The sequence below is a fragment of the Poecilia mexicana genome, unplaced genomic scaffold, assembly GCF_051168715.1.
Source record: "Poecilia mexicana isolate PSO_F unplaced genomic scaffold, ASM5116871v1 scaffold_21, whole genome shotgun sequence".
NCBI classification, from domain to species: Eukaryota; Metazoa; Chordata; class Actinopteri; order Cyprinodontiformes; family Poeciliidae; genus Poecilia; species Poecilia mexicana.
Window position 1 is genome coordinate 3,499,394 of NW_028263390.1, and position 18,393 is coordinate 3,517,786.

Below are 18,393 nucleotides of genomic sequence, written 5' to 3' on the forward strand. Positions count from 1 at the left end.
CATTGATAGCAGTTAAATATTACGCAGTAATATTTAACTGCGTAATATTTCCGCAGTTAAATATTACTATGAGGTGAGACTTTGGTGTTTTAACCTGTAGTAAGTTTGTGGTTTGCATCCATTAGTTAGCCTACAGTCCATTATTATGCTACACCACCAACAAAATATCACAGTCATGGGTTTAAATGCTTGTATCCTTGTGAGGAAGCATTTCTTTTTTGTGGCTCTTGCACATAGTTTAAGTGATGAAAGAAAAAAATGGGTTTTCACATACAAATCCCCGTTTTATAAGATCAAAGTTGACTAGTAAAGTGAGGCAAAGCCTTTGTGGATTATGTGTCTGAAAGAGATTCCGTTGCTCCTTTGGACTTCCATGGTGAATGACTGATTAAAGAAAAGCTCTTGTGAGAGTGTAAATTAAAGCATCATGTTGAAGACCACGGCAAAGTTCACACAGAGCGGCAAAACAGAACGGAACGACCTCTTCTTTTATCACCAGGTCCTTTATAAAGTAACTCGATTTAAAATTTGCCCTGCTACTCAAAATCAGAAAGAAAATAAAAAATTTTGCTGGAGTTCGTAGGTTAGATTATTGGGTCTAATTAGTATATTACACAAGTTACTGTCATTCTATGAATGTGATTTGGTGGAACATCGAGTCCTGGCATGCATTAGAAGTATGCAAAGTTGACGCAGTCTTGTGTAATGTTTGTGTGTTCTGGCAATCAACGTGAGATACACAGTGTTCTGCTGCATCATGACCAGGTGCGTTACCTTTCTGTGATTTTACAATCTGACACGATGAAGGATCGACTGACCATCTGGGATCAAAATGTCTAATGGAACTCTAAAATGTTCCATTAGACGGATGTGGCACCATCAGGCATCTAGAAATTGTACCCAGGGACAAACCGGGTTTCCGGAGATCCACAGTTCTCTTACAGTTAATGTTCCTGTGATTTATTCACACAATCAAGCCGCTTTTGAGCCATGGTTCTGTAATCAGACACTTACAAAACCATGGCACCATCATCAATAGGGTTAAAAGAAAAATCACATGTGTTCAGTACCATGTGGGAACTCTAAAATACCTTCCATTGGTCCTTTGAGCAATCTTTCACAGTCTACCACTAAACGGCAAAAACATTCCAATCCTATTTTGCCTTTTAACCATGAAAAGACACAATCAAAGGCAATTTGTGACATAGCTTATGGCTTAGTGTTTATGGCTTACTTCCCATTAGCAGCCTTTCAGTCCCTTCTCCAACAAGCCCCAGAGCGAAAGAGCACATGCTTTTCTTTCTAAAGAAAAAGACAACAATTTCGAAGAAGTCCCTCTTGAACTTTTTTAAATGCAATTGGGGGCCGTCACCATCACATGTCTGTGATTGTGTTTGTTCCACTGGGGTGTGTAAGTGAGCATCCAAACCCAAGCTGAAGGGGGAAATTCTTCATGAAATCACAGTTAAAACTTCAGATTAAAGACATTTAAACCAACTCTACAGGAAAAATGCTGAAGAGGGCAATCTGTCAAAGAACAAGATCAACAGTACAGCAAACACCAAATATGTAAAGGGTGTTAATGATCAACAAGAAGTGGGGAGTTGGAATGAGTACATGAGACATGAGATATGGTCTATTATTAAAGAACAGGTGAAACAAACACTCTAAAACATTTAAATACAGATATGGTTTCTGTTCCAAACCAGGAACACAACTAATCCAAGACTAGCTCAAGATTCCCTGAGATCTTATAGAAACATAAAAAAACTCTAGATTTTAACAGATCATTGTTAAAATCCAGGACATGCACTGATTAGGAATAATTAGAAATAATGTCTTAATCAGAATATTGTAGATTAGTAGTGTTTTCACACCACCATAGTCTGGTAGACATGGGGCCCACAATGGCAAAATGGCATTTGTTCCGTTTTCAGCTGTTGTTCACTTCCAGCCTGCACTGTGTGAAATGACCCAAACCCTTTGGAAAACCTGTTCACCTCCTCACCTGTGGTGGCGCTGCATCAAGAACCACTGAAGGAAATGGGACAAAAACCTCTAAAGAAGAACATACTGAGAGCAACTTTCTTCTTCATGAAATGCAAACAAAAATGGAGCATCATCAGATTTTAGCAGTTGATTTCTCTCTTGTCTAGAAGACAAAAGACCACTAGCCGTTTCTCCCACTGGTGCTAGACACATAGGGTTGTTTTACCCAGAATGCCCTGCGATGTAGTCTGTTTTGGGGAAGTTTCTAGTCCACTTGGTATCCATATGCACGTCAACCAAACCAAGACCAGGCGTACCACGTTTTCGTTTTCGTTTTTTGGTCCGCATCAGAGTTCAGATACTCATTCACACCTCCCCAAATTAATTGGAAGTTTGATTAAAGTGGACTAAAGAAGGCTGTGGTGAATTCACCCTCAGAGTTGAGAAGCTGAACATACAGAGGGAACAACACAGAGGGAGCCCATGTTCCACTTGAGTCTGCATCTTAGCAAGCAAAAATAAATACATTTTGGAGTGACAAGTGAATCTCTCCCCGCTACCCTTCATTCTGCTGCAGTCTGCCACTTCTGCCAAGTGAGCCTGGTTGGCAGAGTCCCTCAGAGTGTGTATGTCTAAACAGCCTGTGTGCTGGGGAGTTGTGTGTGTCTTGTCCCCAGCAGGCCCTCGTGTTGCGCTGAAAGCAACGGTCAGCAACTCAGTCTGGTGGTTTTCTCGCCCACATGCACAGGAACACACAGGCGTTGGAGCTTTCTGGAGCCGCCGTTCCCTTGTTCCTCTCCGTGACCCCGTCTCTGCTTCGTCATCCTCTGCAGTTCAATATGTACTGCGTGTGAATAGCGGTGCAAGGAAACGGAACTCACATCGGTTTACAAGAGGCTCTCAGATGGAATACGTAGATATTTGCGAAAGACTCTGCCTGGGTGGCCCATCAGGCTTCACTGGGGACAAAGCTTCTGTTGTTTGCCACTGTGGTCTGACGTTATGCGTAAACTGTAATCTGCTACTTCATCTAGTTGATTAAAGTAGATTTACTCAGTCATGAAAAGCATTTTGATGGAAAACGAAGCACCAAAACGCGTACTGAGAGCAAAATGTGGTTAAACACCAAAGTATGATTTATATGTTGAAGCCTTCAAAGTAAGCCCTTTCTTCTTTGATAACAGCTCTGCACACAGTCATCAGTGCTTGAAGCAGCTTTATGACTTCGCCAGCTCGAGAACTTGTGGGTTCCCTTGTGGGAACGTCGTGTACTCTTTGACTGATTTTCCCTTAGTGGTCGAACTCATCTTTTCTGGGGTTAGACCGGATAATTGCAGAGGTAGGCAGATCTGATGCCATCCGTCTTTTCTCTTCCTTCTGGGTCAACAACTTCCTTCAAACCTATATGTGAATTCTGGCTCTTCATTTATTTCAAAAACACTTTAGTGTGTTTCTAGAAATAGATTGGTTTGTTTATTTTTAGTTGGTTCTATTAAGTTTGCACGTTGTCTCCATCCAGTCACAATGCAAATTTTAAGCGAAGTAGGCATATTTCCATCTGTTGGTTTTGAGTGAATTGTCCAGGCATGATTTTGTCAGATGTTGACACATGGTTGTAATGAACAAGATGTAGAGATTGCAAAACAACATGGACCAATGATTTTATAAAAATTGTGAGTTTCTTGGATTCTTGGACTCATGAACTGTCCACATCTTCTGTCCCTGCCACCTGAAAATTCAGCTGTCAGCATGTGACCATCATACAGCAACAGTCTTCATTCAGAGGCCACTTCGGGTCAGGAGCAAGACTTCCTGGCCACAACATCACCATCTATAACGACGATGATTGAAGATACTTGATACGAGTTACACTTACATTTTCTTCATAATAAATATAGTATTTTTTAATTGAATTTAATCGAAATATCAAAGAACTTTGGAATTCACCGATTTTCAGACGTTTTTTTCTGATGCCTGCTTCATTTTAGAGCCAGTCTGTCCTTTTTAATCCTTAAAAATGCTTGTGGCCAAAAGGCAAGAAGTGGGGTAAACCCTGGACAGGCTGTCAACTCATCACAGGACAACACAGGATCACGTATTACAAACCGCTATGCATGCTCACTAGCACATGAGGATAATACAGAATGATCAGTTAAAGGAACATGCTGCTTTTGGTCTCTGGGCAGAAGCTGGAGTACCCTGAGAATTGTATGACACACATTTCTTCACATGAACATAACAGTTTTTTTTTGTTTTTTTTTTGTTTTTTTGTATTTTCCTTTGTCATCTGTCAGGATTTTATACTAAGGCAAAAAAAAAAGAAAATGACTCTAGAGGGGTTTTTTCTACACTGATTTGAATACCTTATTCCTCACCAGAGCCAGTTAGTCAGTAACATGTGAATCAATTGGACTGACCTACTTTACTCTAAACAGCCATGGTGTCATTCAGCACAACTTAAACAAATAAGCAATAGACCAAACTGTAAAACAGAAACCAAAAATATTTGCTAACCAGCAGCTACAAGAGAAACAGATCTATGTAACAGAAGTATTAGCTTAGCAAATGCTAGCATGACTTCCTGTCCCCTGGAGATGCTGTTTATGGTTCCCTGTGGATCCCTCTGTTTTCCTACAGCTGCTCTCAGAAAAAACATTACTTCCAATTGTATTCATTCAGGGTATCGCTGTCCGGACTCTGCATATAGATGTAAATATGCCTTAGCTAGCTAAACAAAGCATGTGTGTTCTGTCAGAATACAGCAAACCAGATGTTAGGGAACAAAGGAGGAAAGCTGCCATTATGTTTCTGTTTCATGTTGTGAGCAAACATTTCTAACAGATTGGTTTCAACAACTGAAGAAAAAAAAAACCCTGTTTTGTCCTGGGACCTATCCGTTATCTCGGGGATGAAATGACCTCTGCTGGTATATCCTTTCAGCCCAAGTGGGGCTTCGCAGTGAAAAACAAGAAGCTCTCTCATGAGCTCATCCCCAAACCAGTCGCTACTGGTTCAAACCACAGGTTCATTACCACACCAAAGACAGAGACACGAGGGAGCGAGGGGAGAGAGGGAGAGAGATAGGATAGGGGAAAGAGAGGGAGAACTGGGAGGATGGGAAGACATGAAAAACCAAACAAAGAGACAAAAGCGCGAGAGTAGGAAGAACAGAAGAACGAGGAGGAATTACAGATAAAGAACCATAAAATTGCTCAAATTTAGTTGGGGGATACTAATGTTGTTACATATTTAACATGTGATTTCTTAGGCAACCTCAAAACACAAACCTTTATTTCCTGACTGATAACATCTGCCAGCAGGAAGTTGTTTTAAGTGGCCTTCTTTTAATCTGAAGTCATATCTCCATCTTCAACTGTCTCAAACAAGAATGAGAACCTAAACACATGGAAATAGGAAGGGTGCAAATATACGTTAAATTTAATCATGTGAAGATTTTACCATATTTTTTTAAAAACAAGTTATATTTATTCACAGAAACACATGCAAAACTGATATACATCCTGTTTTAAACTATTATCCCTAAGCATCATACGACTTTAAGTTTATATATGCCACTAAGGCCTGTTGCTTCATATTGAACACATAGTCATCTACTGCCATCTAGTAGTCAGAGTTTAGGCTAATTTTGGAACATGCTAGCTACCTAAAACATGTGTACTGACTGAACAAATTAACTTAATTTATAATCTGCTTGGTAGCAAAACATAAGATATCTGTTACTGTTTATAAATGAAGAGATGGGGTATGTCAGGAATGAAATGGTTTGTTTACGAGATAGAACATAAGAATGAGAAGGGGGTTGAAATCTGTGCAAAACATGAACTGAGTCGGACTCCCTGCCTCCTAATGGCTGATGGAGTTCACCCCAACTCTCTTCACCTTGAAGTTGTAGATAGAATAAAAAAGGAGAGAAAAACGGGGTAGATTGATGATGCAAAGTTGCCAGGAGCCAAAGGCTCTTTGGAATCATTTCTTTACCTTTGAAATGAATGATGTCAACCCTTTTTAAAACATGACATGAAATTAATGTCTCTTTATATTATCATTACTACTATTATTTAAACCCATTGAGGTTTGGTTGATAGTTAAAATCCTCCTGTCTCTCCTCTCCATGCAGTTTGACATCAACCAGCTGACGACCACAGTGAATGTAAGCCAAAGCCTCAGCCCCATCCACAAGCTGCTGGAGTCGCCCAGCAGCACGGCCAGCAGCAGTGGAAGCAGCAACAGCGGCGGCAGCATGTACCGAGCCGGCGGCGTCGGACCCGTCCAATCGCCCATGGACCGAACCAAAGGTTTCTTCGCCGATGAATCAGAACCGCTCCTCCGCTGCGACTCCACGTCCAGCAAAGACTCCGCCCTCAGCAGAAATGGCTCCTTCATTACCAAAGGTGAGAGGGGAAGTTCAGCCAGGACACAGTGAACTTCGAACTGTTTCTCCACTTGTTGTTTGATGTGTCACGTACACCTCCAACCAAAGGCGGAGATCCCAACAAGATGAAGTGTTTGCTTACTTTACTTGCTCAAAGAGTTTGAAAATGTCTGCACGAACTTTCTTATTGACATAATAATTGGTATTCATTTGAAAATGATCAAAAAAACTCAGCTCTGTAAATAAGTAAAAAGCTGTTGACGTTCAAAGACTCCTTAACATCTCCAGGAGGATTTGTAATTCTTATGTAATCGGTGGAACGTTAGCTGGAGATAGGCACCAGCACCCCTCCCAACCCCACTAAGGGACAAGGGTGTTAAGAAAATGGATGGATGGATGTAATCAATGGAAGTAGACAAAGAATAATGAGGAAGAAAGTGTCACTTTATGAGTCTGTCTGCCTGTGACTCGTGTTTTAGTCGTTACCTACTGCTTGTATCCAGATAATAGAACAGATCTTCTGTGTTCCCTGTAGAGTCACTCCTGTGAGTCAGTCTGACACAGAAACTGTGTCACCGGGTAACTTTGTTGTAAACGCCACAAGCATCGGTGAGTAGGTTACACACTGCTCTGAACATGTGTGTAACCTTCTCAGGTAATGTAATACACTGTGCAATTCAAATTTTAGGCATAATGTGAAGTTACAGCGGTGGACTGGTGTCATGGTAGGCAGCACAGATTCTTCATTACAGCGGAGCCTTTGGAGTTCAGCTGTTTCCGATTCTTTAAGTCCTTAACAAATGATTCAGACTCTCATTACTGTTGGCTCATTGTTATTGTAATGTTACGGCTGTTGAAAGAAATGTGGGAAAACATGACTTCCAGTTATAAGTAGATGTTTGGGTGCCCTCATGTGGTCTGTTCTGGCTATTACAATCTGTATATTCATGAGGAACCTAATCTGATTGTGCATGTTGTCAGGACTATTTTAAATTTGTTTCCACAATTGATGAGAAATTGTTTAAGTTTTTTATTAGATTAAATCATACCCATTACTATAAGAGCTGAAGAACAACAGCAGAAAGTTACTTTACTGACTCTGGTGTGAAAGATAATTACATCAATGTTGTCCAAAATTACACTTCTACACTTAAGCGAAACTGAACAAAACAATCTCAGCATTTTGATTAAAGTTCAAATTGAACCGGTTGTTATTTATTGTCAGTGAAGACTTTTAAGTAAAAAAATAAATAAAAAAAATACATACAGTGTCTCTCCACTGGAGGGCAGCAAAACCTAAGTTTAAACCTTGGGGACGGTTCATCTTCTTAATTTGCTAACAGAAAAAGACACAGAGTTTTAAGAGGATTTTTGAAAGATTCACCAACTCAACTTTATTTCTTATAAAGAACATTATGAATGTAATGTAAGACTTATACCTCCAAAGAAAGGTACCGACTTCGTCCAGCCAACTGGCGATAAATTAGCATTCAGTTTTTTAGCTAGCAAGACAATGTCAGCGGTGACTCACATAAAGCAATGAAGGTTTAAAACTTTTTAAGGTTGTCTTTTATATTATTCCAGCTTATAGTCACTATTGAATGAACATGCTGCTGGAAAAAGAAATGTTTCAGTACCTAATACTGAAAGAAATGTTTGGGTGGTTTTCAGGTGAAGTATAATTGCAAAAACTGTAGCATTCAATACAAGAATAATATAATCAAATCTTTTTCTTGTGTCCCCCTGCAGAGAAGAAAGACACGGTTCTCCGGCAGGTTCGCCTGGACCCGTGCGACCTTCAGCCAATCTTCGACGACATGCTGCACATCCTGAACCCCGAGGAGCTGCACGTCCTCGAGGAGATCCCCACCGCCGAGGACAAGCTGGACCGACTGTTTGAGATCGCCGGAGTGAAGAGCCAGGAGGCCAGCCAGACGCTGCTGGACTCCGTCTACAGCCACCTGCCTGACCTGTTATAGTGGAGGGTGTAGGGAGAGAGGGAAAAATAAATAATAAAAAAAAGCAAAAAAAAAAAAAAAAGCACACAGATGTTCAAAGGCAAAGGGGTTGGGTGTAGTTAAGACTTAGTTTGAGTTGATTTTTTCAAACTGGTGGAGTTGGACTCATGAGGCCACTAGTGTAACACGGCTCCAGCAGGTTATTTACCTTTGGTCTGCTCCCTCTGATGAGTCCGGTCAATCCTGACCACTCCTTCGTTCCTTCTGTATAAAACCCCCCTCTGCTGCGTCACATCACCACCGGTGATGCTAACTGTGAGGCTCCAAGGCCTTCTGGGTTTTAAAGAGTTGAGTCCAAACGGCTTGAATTATGTACAGACTCCACTCAACTAGCACTTTATTTATCTGAAACGGCCAATGCCTTCTTGTTTAAAGGACAATACCGGTGTTTTTTCTTGTTTGTGCCAATCATTTAGGCCCTTCTTGCTCAGTGTAAAAGTTATATTTATTAACACAACAGGCAATGGTATATAAGCTATAACTCTAAACAACACTGGTATTATTCTTTGATTAAGGTTCTTGTAAATCAAACAGATTGGGCTGATTTCTGAGTCGTGTGCCTAAACGTGTTCCCTTCCACAAATCTTCGCTTTGTTTCCTTCCTGCTGCCTGATCCTGAAGGGGGGGATGGGTGTTTTTTGGTAGCTTGTGACCACCAGCAGGTAGTAGCATCACTTCAACAGTCTGACATCAAATGCATCGATTAAAATGATTTGAGACTGAAGGAATGCAGTGCCTCATAAAGCACCTCAGGCTTTTCCATATTTGGTCATGTTACAACCACAAACCCTATGTTCTTTCAATGGGATTTTATACTAAAGGCCAAACTCAAAGTAGGGTATTGCTATGAGGAATGGAAGAAAATACAAATCAAAATCTGAAAAGCGTAGTTTGCTGTTTTGTTGAATTTTCTGACCCGGCCACATGTGGGCAGATTTTTTTTACCTCCTCCGGCAGTCTTAAGAGATGGGATCATTTGGACCTCGCATGTGTTTTACGAGGTTTTCTTTGTGTGGTTTCTGGAATTGACGGTCTGATGGCACAACAGCCCACCTCCCTACGCTTCATCGCTGTCTGACCGTCACATTTACCACGCTCCTCAAAGTCCTGACCTTCATCCAGTCGAACATCTCTAGCTCCACTTCAGATTAGATTTTGAGACACACTCTCCTTCCAACAAGCAGAACCTTTTCAGTTTTTAGATGTGTAACATAAAGTAATCGCAAAAGCGATGAAAGGCCATCACAGGTTCTGGTTGTAAAGTGACAAACTGCTAAAAAGCTCAGAGGATATCAATACTTAGACATTATTTTAGCTCACCTGCCAGTAGGAGAAATGCCTTTTTTCCCCCTGTTTTGTTTTGAACTTCACTGGGAGAGAAAATCTCTTAACTGCCCGTTTGGTGAACCCTGACCCCACATGTGAGCCCAGAGCAGCGCTGAGAAAGGGTTCCTGATTAATTTCAGAGCTTCCTGGCAGCATCAAGGGAAATAACTCAGTCCAGTTTTCTAGATGTTTTATGTTCTTGATATTCCAATGTAATACTCATGCACTAATGGTAATTTCTGTATGTGCTTTTGTCTTGTTTTGTTTTGTTTTGTTTTCCATACTCACTTTGATTTACTATTATTAGTTATTGTAGCATGTAGGTTTCTCTGTCCTCTGTTTGTATGTTTTTGAACCCCTCCATCCCTGGCTGGGGTTCCCTCGCTGGGCTGTCACATATGCATACTCTGTACTCTACTTGAAGTCTGTTACTTGAGCTCACCAATGAACAGAGTGCAGTCTACCGATTCCTTTCACCTTAAACAATTTGAACCTCATGAACCCCCTCCGTCTTCAACGCATCACGGAACGAGGAGGCTACATTCTGCCAGAACCTCTGTGGTGTGGACTCTCGCCTTTTGGCCTGGCAGTGGAGAACTAGGACATGATGGAAGGAAAATGGCTGCTTCAGGTACTGCAGCTTGGATGGATGTGACTGAAGGCGGCGCTGCTGTGGACTGCAGACTGGATGACGGCGGTGAGGAAGTGTGAAGTGGCTCTCCGCTGCGCTGTGGGGTTACCTGTGTCTGAGAAGATGATTACATCAAATTCACAACTCAAATGTAACCAGTATGTTTACTCTTCAGATTAACTAAATAAAGCTAATTTTTTTTTCTTTTTCAGATTTTTGTGCAGACTTTTGTCATTTAGATTCCTGGGAGTATGGTATACTTCTGTTTGTCTTGTAATGTGTGTTGTGGTTATTTAAAGTAACTCATCTGAACAGAATTTAACACAAATATGAACAATAGTACAGAATAACTAACCTTAGTCATTTCAGCATTCAGTCGGCTACTAAATGAGAATTTCATTCTGCCAGCTGGGAGTCTGACTGCAGGTGCAGCTGCTCAGAACCAAGTTGCAGAAAAGAGAAATGGTTTAAAACATCAGAGCCTTTTAGATTTTAAATGAGAGTTGGAAGGACAGAGAAAAGTTTGTAAAAATGAAAAGGAATCATAATAATATCAACAGGACTGAATTTAACCAATCAAAGCCAATAAATCCTGTTCCATTTTTATATATATATATATATATATATATATATATATATATATATATATATATATATATATATATATATATATATATATATTCTTTTTTTTTAAAGTTCAGGTAGATTTTTCTATCATGCATATGTGCCAAGATATAGAAAACGTTTTCCTTGTTGATTATCATTTACAGACATACAATTATGTATACAAGCCTACAGTTATTAAAGAGGCATTATTATACAGTATTATGCAGTATTACAACACAATAATGTAGCTATGTTACCGTCAGTTGTTATAAAAATGCTGCATATATAAAATATGACTAAACGAAATTTGACTTTGTCATTTAATGCCTTGAAATTGGGCCTCTGTCTCTTTAAGAAACTCTTGCTCTTCCTGAAACTTCAGGAAATTATCATGTCACTTTCTAAAACCTTTAACAATGTTTTTATCAGCGTGTCACTGAGAAGTAGCTCATATAATGAGGTCAGCAAATGCACAGCTTTTCCAGGTGTTTGCTAATTGCTGCTGGCTAGTCTGAAGGAGCTGAGTTAGGGAGTTTTGGGGGAGGGGTTTCTGTGAGGTGAAAGCTTGGAAACTGCAGCTCCGAAGAGGCGACGCTCAGTCCACCTGGGTGTTTTGCACAGCTGAATGGTTGCCATGGAAATTAAAAGATTTCTCGAACCAGCATGAAAAAAATCAAAGCAACACCAGGTATAATTTTGGTGAAAGAATGACATTATGATATGATGTAATGGTTAAAAAAAAGTTGATTAAACATATTACTGCCCCTTTAATGCCTCCGTCCTGCTCTCCTACCTCACACCTGTAACCTGTTACCTGATCAATCTCAGTCCATCGCTGCTCCAGCATTCAACCTCCCAGCTGCCTGTCTCTGATCACTGCTCCCTCCCCTCGTCTCTCCTTCTGTACTCGCTCTGAGTGAGTATGTCATTTACAGTATGCTTGTCAAAATGTAAGTGGAAATATCTCAAATAGGGATATCTTGGCTTTTGTTCTGACAGCAAAGTGCTAAGCCCCTCCTCCTAGCTCTGATTGGTTGTTTGTGACCTTTTCATTGGACTTAACCTGAGTCAAAAATAAAATTCATAACAACCAGCAGATGGCAGCAATTCAACAGCCAGCTACCCAATCAAATGTCTAGTGAAAGAGGTTATGTGAAAATTGATTCATATACACATATATATTCCATTTTATAGTTATGAGCTAGCTTGTATAATAGTAAAATACATCAAAAGTTGTAGAAGTAATTTTAATAAATAAGAGTTCTATATATATATATATATATATATATATAAAAAATAAATTCCCCTCTCACCCTCCGTGGGTGGTCTCTTTCATCCTCTGAGCTCGGGTCCTCTACCAGAGGCCTGGGAGCTTGAGGGTTCTGCGCAGTATCTTGGCTGTGCCTAGAACTGCACATTTCTGGACTGAGATGTCTGATGTTGTTCCTGGGATCTGTTTGAGCCACTGCTCCAGTTTGGGGGTGACTGCCCCGAGGGCCCCGATGACCACAGGCACCACTGTGGTCTTCACCTTCCAGGCCTTCTCCAGTTCCTCTCTGAGGCCCTGGTATTTCTCCAGTTTCTCATGCTCCTTTTTCCTGATGTTGTGGTCACTTGGTATTGCTACATCCACCACAACGGCTTTCCTCTGTTCTTTATCCACCACCACAATGTCCGGTTGGTTCGACATTACCATCTTGTCTGTCTGGATCTGGAAGTCCCACAGGATCTTAGCTCGGTCATTCTCCACCACCTTTGGGGGTGTCCCCCATTTTGACCTCGGGGCTTCCAGTCCATATTCTGCACAGATGTTCCTGTACACTATGCCCGCCACTTGGTTATGTCGTTCCATGTACGCTTTCCCTGCCAGCATCTTGCACCCTGCTGTTATGTGCTGGACTGTCTCAGAGGCCTCCTTGCACAACCTACACCTTGGGTCTTGTCTGGTGTGGTAGATCTGAGCTTCTATTGCTCTGGTGTTTAGGGCCTGTTCCTGGGCGGCCAGGATGAGGGCCTCCGTGCTGTCCTTGAGTCCAGCTTTCTCCAGCCATTGGTAGGATTTCCTGATATCAGCCACTTCAGTTATTTGTCGGTGGTACATCCCATGTAGGGGCTTGTCTTCCCATGATGGTTCCTCCAGCACCTCGTCCTCTGTTCCCCATTGCCTGAGACATTCGCTGAGCACATCGTCCGTTGAGGCTTTGTCCTTGATGTATTTATGGATCTTAGATGTTTCATCCTGGACAGTGGCTCTCACACTCACTAGTCCTCTGCCTCCTTCCTTACGGCTCGTGTACAGTCTCAGGGTGCTGGATTTGGGGTGGAACCCTCCATGCATGGTTAGTAGCTTCCGAGTCTTAACATCCGTGGCCTTCATCTCTTCCATTGGCCAGCTAATTATTCCGGCAGGGTATCTGATTACTGGTAAGGCATAGCTGTTTATTGCACGGATCTTGTTCTTGCCATTGAGCTGGCTTCTCAGGACTTGCCTTATTCGTTGGAGGTATTTGGCTGTGGCTCCTTTCCTTGTGACCTCATCGAGGTTGCCATTTGCTTGTGGTATTCCCAGGTACTTGTAGCTGTGCTCTATGTCTGCTATCGTTCCCTCTGGGAGTGAGACCCCTTCTGTGCGGACGACCTTCCCTCTCTTTGTAACCATCCGGCCACACTTCTCTAGTCCGAATGACATCCCAATGTCAGTGCTGTAGATCCTGGTGGTGTGGATCAGTGAGTCGATGTCTCGCTCGCTCTTGGCGTACAACTTGATGTCATCCATGTATAGGAGGTGACTGATTGTGGCCCCATTCTTAAGTCGGTATCCGTAGCCAGTCTTGTTGATGATTTGGCTGAGGGGGTTCAGGCCTATGCAGAACAGCAGTGGGGACAGAGCATCTCCTTGGTATATGCCACATTTGATGGACACTTGTGCAAGCGGTTTGTAGTTGGCTTCAAGGGTGGTTTTCCACAGCCCCATCGAGTTTGCAATGAAGGCTCTTAGAGTCCTATTGATGTTGTACATCTCTAAGCATTCAATGATCCAGGTGTGTGGCATTGAGTCATAGGCTTTCTTGTAATCAATCCAAGCGGTGCACAGGTTGGTGTGTCGGGTTTTGCAGTCTCGGGCGACTGTGTGGTCTACAAGGAGTTGGTGTTTGGCTCCTCTACTATTTATGCCGATGCCCTTCTGTGCCGTGCTCATGTATTTATCCATGTGTCCGCTTATCTTAGCCGCTATGATGCCTGACATGAGCTTCCATGTTGTAGAGAGACAGGTTATTGGCCGATAGTTGGATGGGACTGAACCCTTTGAGGGATCCTTCAGTTAACCATTCAGGGTGAGTCCCATTCTGTTGCTGGTTCAGTTGAGCTGCCAGTCGCTCATGGAGGGCAGTGAGTTTCTTTAGCCAGTAGGCATGGATCATGTCAGGCCCTGGTGCTGTCCAGTTTTTCATACCCGAGACTCTTTCTTGGACATCTGCCAACCGGGGCTTGTTCAGGGAGGTTGCTGTGGTCCTCTCGTAGAGAGTGGTTAGCCACTGTGGGACGCCTCCCTTTCCCATATGCCTTTCCAGTATTGTTCAGTCTCCAGCCTTGGTGGGTCTGCTCTGTTGTTAGTACCCTGCCATTGAGAGTACACTTTAGCTGGTTGGGTGGAGAAGAGCCGGTTGATCCTCCTGGCTTCATTCTCTCTTGTGTATCTCTTTAGGCGGCTGGCCAAGGCTTGGAGCCTTTGTTTGGCAGTTTCGAGTGCTTCAGGTATGGGCATCTGGCTGTACTTCTTGGGTACTGATCTTTTCATTGCACCCCTTAGGAGCTCTGACAGCTGGCTCACTTCCCTCCTTGTTATCTTGATCTTAGCCTCTAACCGTCTTTTCCATGATGGATATTGGGTCTCATGGTTGCTCTTATAGCCGAGCATTTCAAGGATCACTGATGCTGAGTTGTATATCAGCTCATTGGTTTCTGTTATGGTGTTGGTAGGGATTGTTCTCAATGCTGCATTCACATCTTCAATGAGACTTTCTGATGGTACTTCACTCAGCCGTTGTAATTGGCGTCGGGGTTGCCTGGTGTTCATTCGGGCCACGATTCTCTCTCTCAGGTCAGTTGCTGTCTCGTTCAGCTTTGATAGTTCGTTCATTACTGGGGCTGCATACCCAGTCTCGGGGTGGTTAACTCCCCCCTGACCTTACCTTTGGGCTCCTCCCTTATGCCGTAGCATTTGTGTTGTACCTCGTCAATCTCAAGTTGTGATAGCAGTTGCCGTTTGCGGATGTTGGAGCACTGAGCTACTAGTTGTTTGGCAGTCATTGTAGACTGTGGGTGTCGAAGTAACCATTCCACCCTCAGTCTTTGCATGTAACCCCTCTGACTAGGGTTACTTGAGTAGTAGCATTCCAACAGATCCATGTTTTCGTCTCTCGCCCATTTCCGTCTTGTTCCAGTAGCCCATTTTTCATCAAAGTGCTCTGGTTCCCCAGCACCTGACGCAGACCTTGTTTGGCCGGGCGACGTCTGAGCCGGCATGTCATGCTTATCAGTGTCTCTCATTGTATGAGGTAGGCTATATAGCTCCAAGGGTCTTGCCTAGGGACCCACACTGCATAGCTCAATTGCACTGTTGTAACTTGCCCCAACCTGGATTCGAACCCTGGTCTCCCAGGTGGTAGACTGGTGTCTTACCCACTGAGCTATACAGTCAGCTATATATATATATATATATATATATATATATATATATATATATATATATATATATATATATATATATATATATATATATATACTGATATAACTTTGTTATAAAAGTATTACTGACTGCACTTTAAAAATTAGGTAACTTTATGTTATTAAAGGTAAGGTTTAAACAGTAATGATTTCTTGGTTAATGTCAAGTTGTCATAATAAAGACATTTTGAATAATGTCAACTTTGTATTAAAAGTGTCATAATTTACCGAATGACACTTTATGACAACAGTCATAAATATTCATGAAGGCTTATTCATGTTCATGACAGGTGTTATGTCATGTTTATGACAGTGTCATGACAGTCTTATTCATCCCCCTTCAAATAAAGTGTTACCAAACTAATTAGTAAATATATTAGGATGGGTGTCCCAAAGGTCAAAAATGATATTGTTGACATATGTGTAAATACTTGTACAGTCAATGACAATAATGTGATGTTTAAGCATCATTTAATGTGGGAAAACTTGAAAGGTTTAACTGATGTGGGGAGATTTAAATGTTTGTATGTTTATCAGTGTGAGAGCTGCAGGCAGTCAGAAGATATTTTATCTTCTACCTGCTCCTTTTTGAACAAATTGCGTAAAATTACATGCCAGTCGGCATGATTATTTATTTTATTGTTTTTCTGCTGACATTTTTAATGTCAGTTTGAAATAAATAAACAAATATAAGAGAAATAGTAAACCCTATATGGTATGAAGTGGTCGATGCTTGTCAGTAAAGTCCGGTAAGCTGTAATCAGACTCCAGTAAACTCCACATCCTCATGTTTCACACATGCAGGGCAGCATTCCTGACAGGAAGTCAGGCATTAGCAAAATATAGCTAAAGCTAAAGCTGCTGTTACACTCAGCTCTTATGTAAACTAACTTTGACCTCATATTGCCTTTGGTACTGCGTCACTTATCCTAATCTGAACGTCAGATCAGAACACAACTTTTCAACTACAGTCAGGTTGTGCCTAGAATTTTAAGTTGATGCCCAATCAAGAGTAGAACAATCGTCAAATTAAAACCTGGTTTAAGTAAAGAACAGAATGCAAAAATCTAATTGGGTCACTTGGTGAACTATTCAAACATGAAACAATGTATTGTTGACAGATGAAACCAAGCTAAGGAACGTTAGCATGTTCTCCAGACATGAACCCACAAATAAACTGTGTGCACCATTGTTATGCAAGTTGGAGTTTTGAGGGTTCATTATATCTTTGAACAATTGCAGTGCCCTCTGTCAATTCAAAATGACCAAATATTTAAGAATGTAATAGTGAAATTTTCACTTTCTTAGGATAATATCAATGTGTGTACAACTATTGGGCAACTTTAGTGTGCAGAGTTAATATGCAACTGAATTAAAACTGAAAAATTTTCCCATCTCACTTGTTTATTATCATCTGTGAGAATAATAAACATACAACTCAAAATCGACAAATAAACATTTCTGACATTTAAAATATAAATCACTGACCATTATCGCCACCCTTCTTTTCAATAACAGTTTTAAGCCCTCCATTCATGGAGTCTGCCAGTTTCTTGATCTGCTGATGATCAACACAGCCTCCCAGACTCTGTTCAGAGATGTGAAGTGATTCCCTTCACTGTAAATCTCCAGTTTATGAAAGACCCACAGGTTCTCAGTGGGGTTCAGGTCTGGTGAGGAAGGGGCCACCTCGTTATTCTTTCATCTTTAAGGCTTTTACTGGATAGCCACATAGTGGAGTACTTTGATGCATGTGATGGAGCATTGTCCTGCATAAAAATCATACAGACCTTTTCTTGAACCACAGTTTGAAGAAAGTGTCTTCTAAAAACTGACAGTAGGTTTGGGAGTTGATTTTGAAACCATCTTCAACTCGATAAGGTCTAACTAGCTCATCTTTAGTGATACCAACCCGTACCCGTACCCTACCTCCACCTTGCTGCTGTCTGATGTGAAGTGGGGCTCTGTGCTCATTACTTATCCAGCCACAGGTCCATCCATCCATCTGGTCTGTCAAGATTCACTCTCATCTCATCAATCCATAAAACCTTTGAACAATCTGTCTTCAGATGTCTTGGCCCAGTCTTGATGTTTCAGCTTCAGCCTTCCTCACCTTGGCCATGTCTCTGAGCTCTGAACATCTTGTACTTTTGGAACTCTAGGAAGGTTGCAGTTCTGGAATACGACAGCACCAGAAGATGACGGCTTCCTGGCAGCTTCACGTTTGATTCTTCTCAAACGTGAAGCTGTTACGTCTTTTTATTTTTCATCACAATTCCTGCGACCCTGTTGGCTATTTTCAGCGAAACGTTTGATGGTTTTGTGATCACGCCCCGATCTCATAGCAATTTCAAGAGTGCTGCATCCCCCTGAAAAACCTTTTTTTATTTATTTTTTTTATACAATTTTAGACTTTTCAGAGTCACTTACATATTGGCCCATTTTGCCTGAGGAGAAGAAGCTGCCTGATAATACTGCACATCTTGATATAGAGTGTTGATCTCTACAGGCCCCTCCGTCCCTCAATAAACAAATAGACATCAGCTGACATGTTTATATTCAATAAGCATTCAAGTTTATACAGCTAGGAGTTGGAAAATATGCATAAAAATGATGATATGCTCAAAATTGCAGAATAATTGTGCACACAGTGTGAAGCCAGTTTGCCTTTATTACCTGCCGTACTAACAGGCTGGACAAAA

At 41.6% G+C, this 18,393-nt stretch overlaps 1 protein-coding gene across 1 annotated transcript in view; it reads left to right on the forward strand.

Moving 5' to 3' along the window:
* Nucleotides 1-10,568, forward strand: part of tnfrsf21 (tumor necrosis factor receptor superfamily, member 21) — a 37,181-nt gene extending 26,613 nt beyond the window's left edge. Inside the window, exons 5-6 of the mRNA XM_014974172.2 lie at nt 6,128-6,401; nt 8,132-10,568. Coding sequence (XP_014829658.2) covers nt 6,128-6,401; nt 8,132-8,361 — 504 coding nt within the window. The 3' untranslated portion in view covers nt 8,362-10,568. The remainder of the gene's footprint in view (nt 1-6,127; nt 6,402-8,131) is intronic.
* The last annotated feature ends 7,825 nt before the right edge of the window (nt 10,569-18,393 follow it).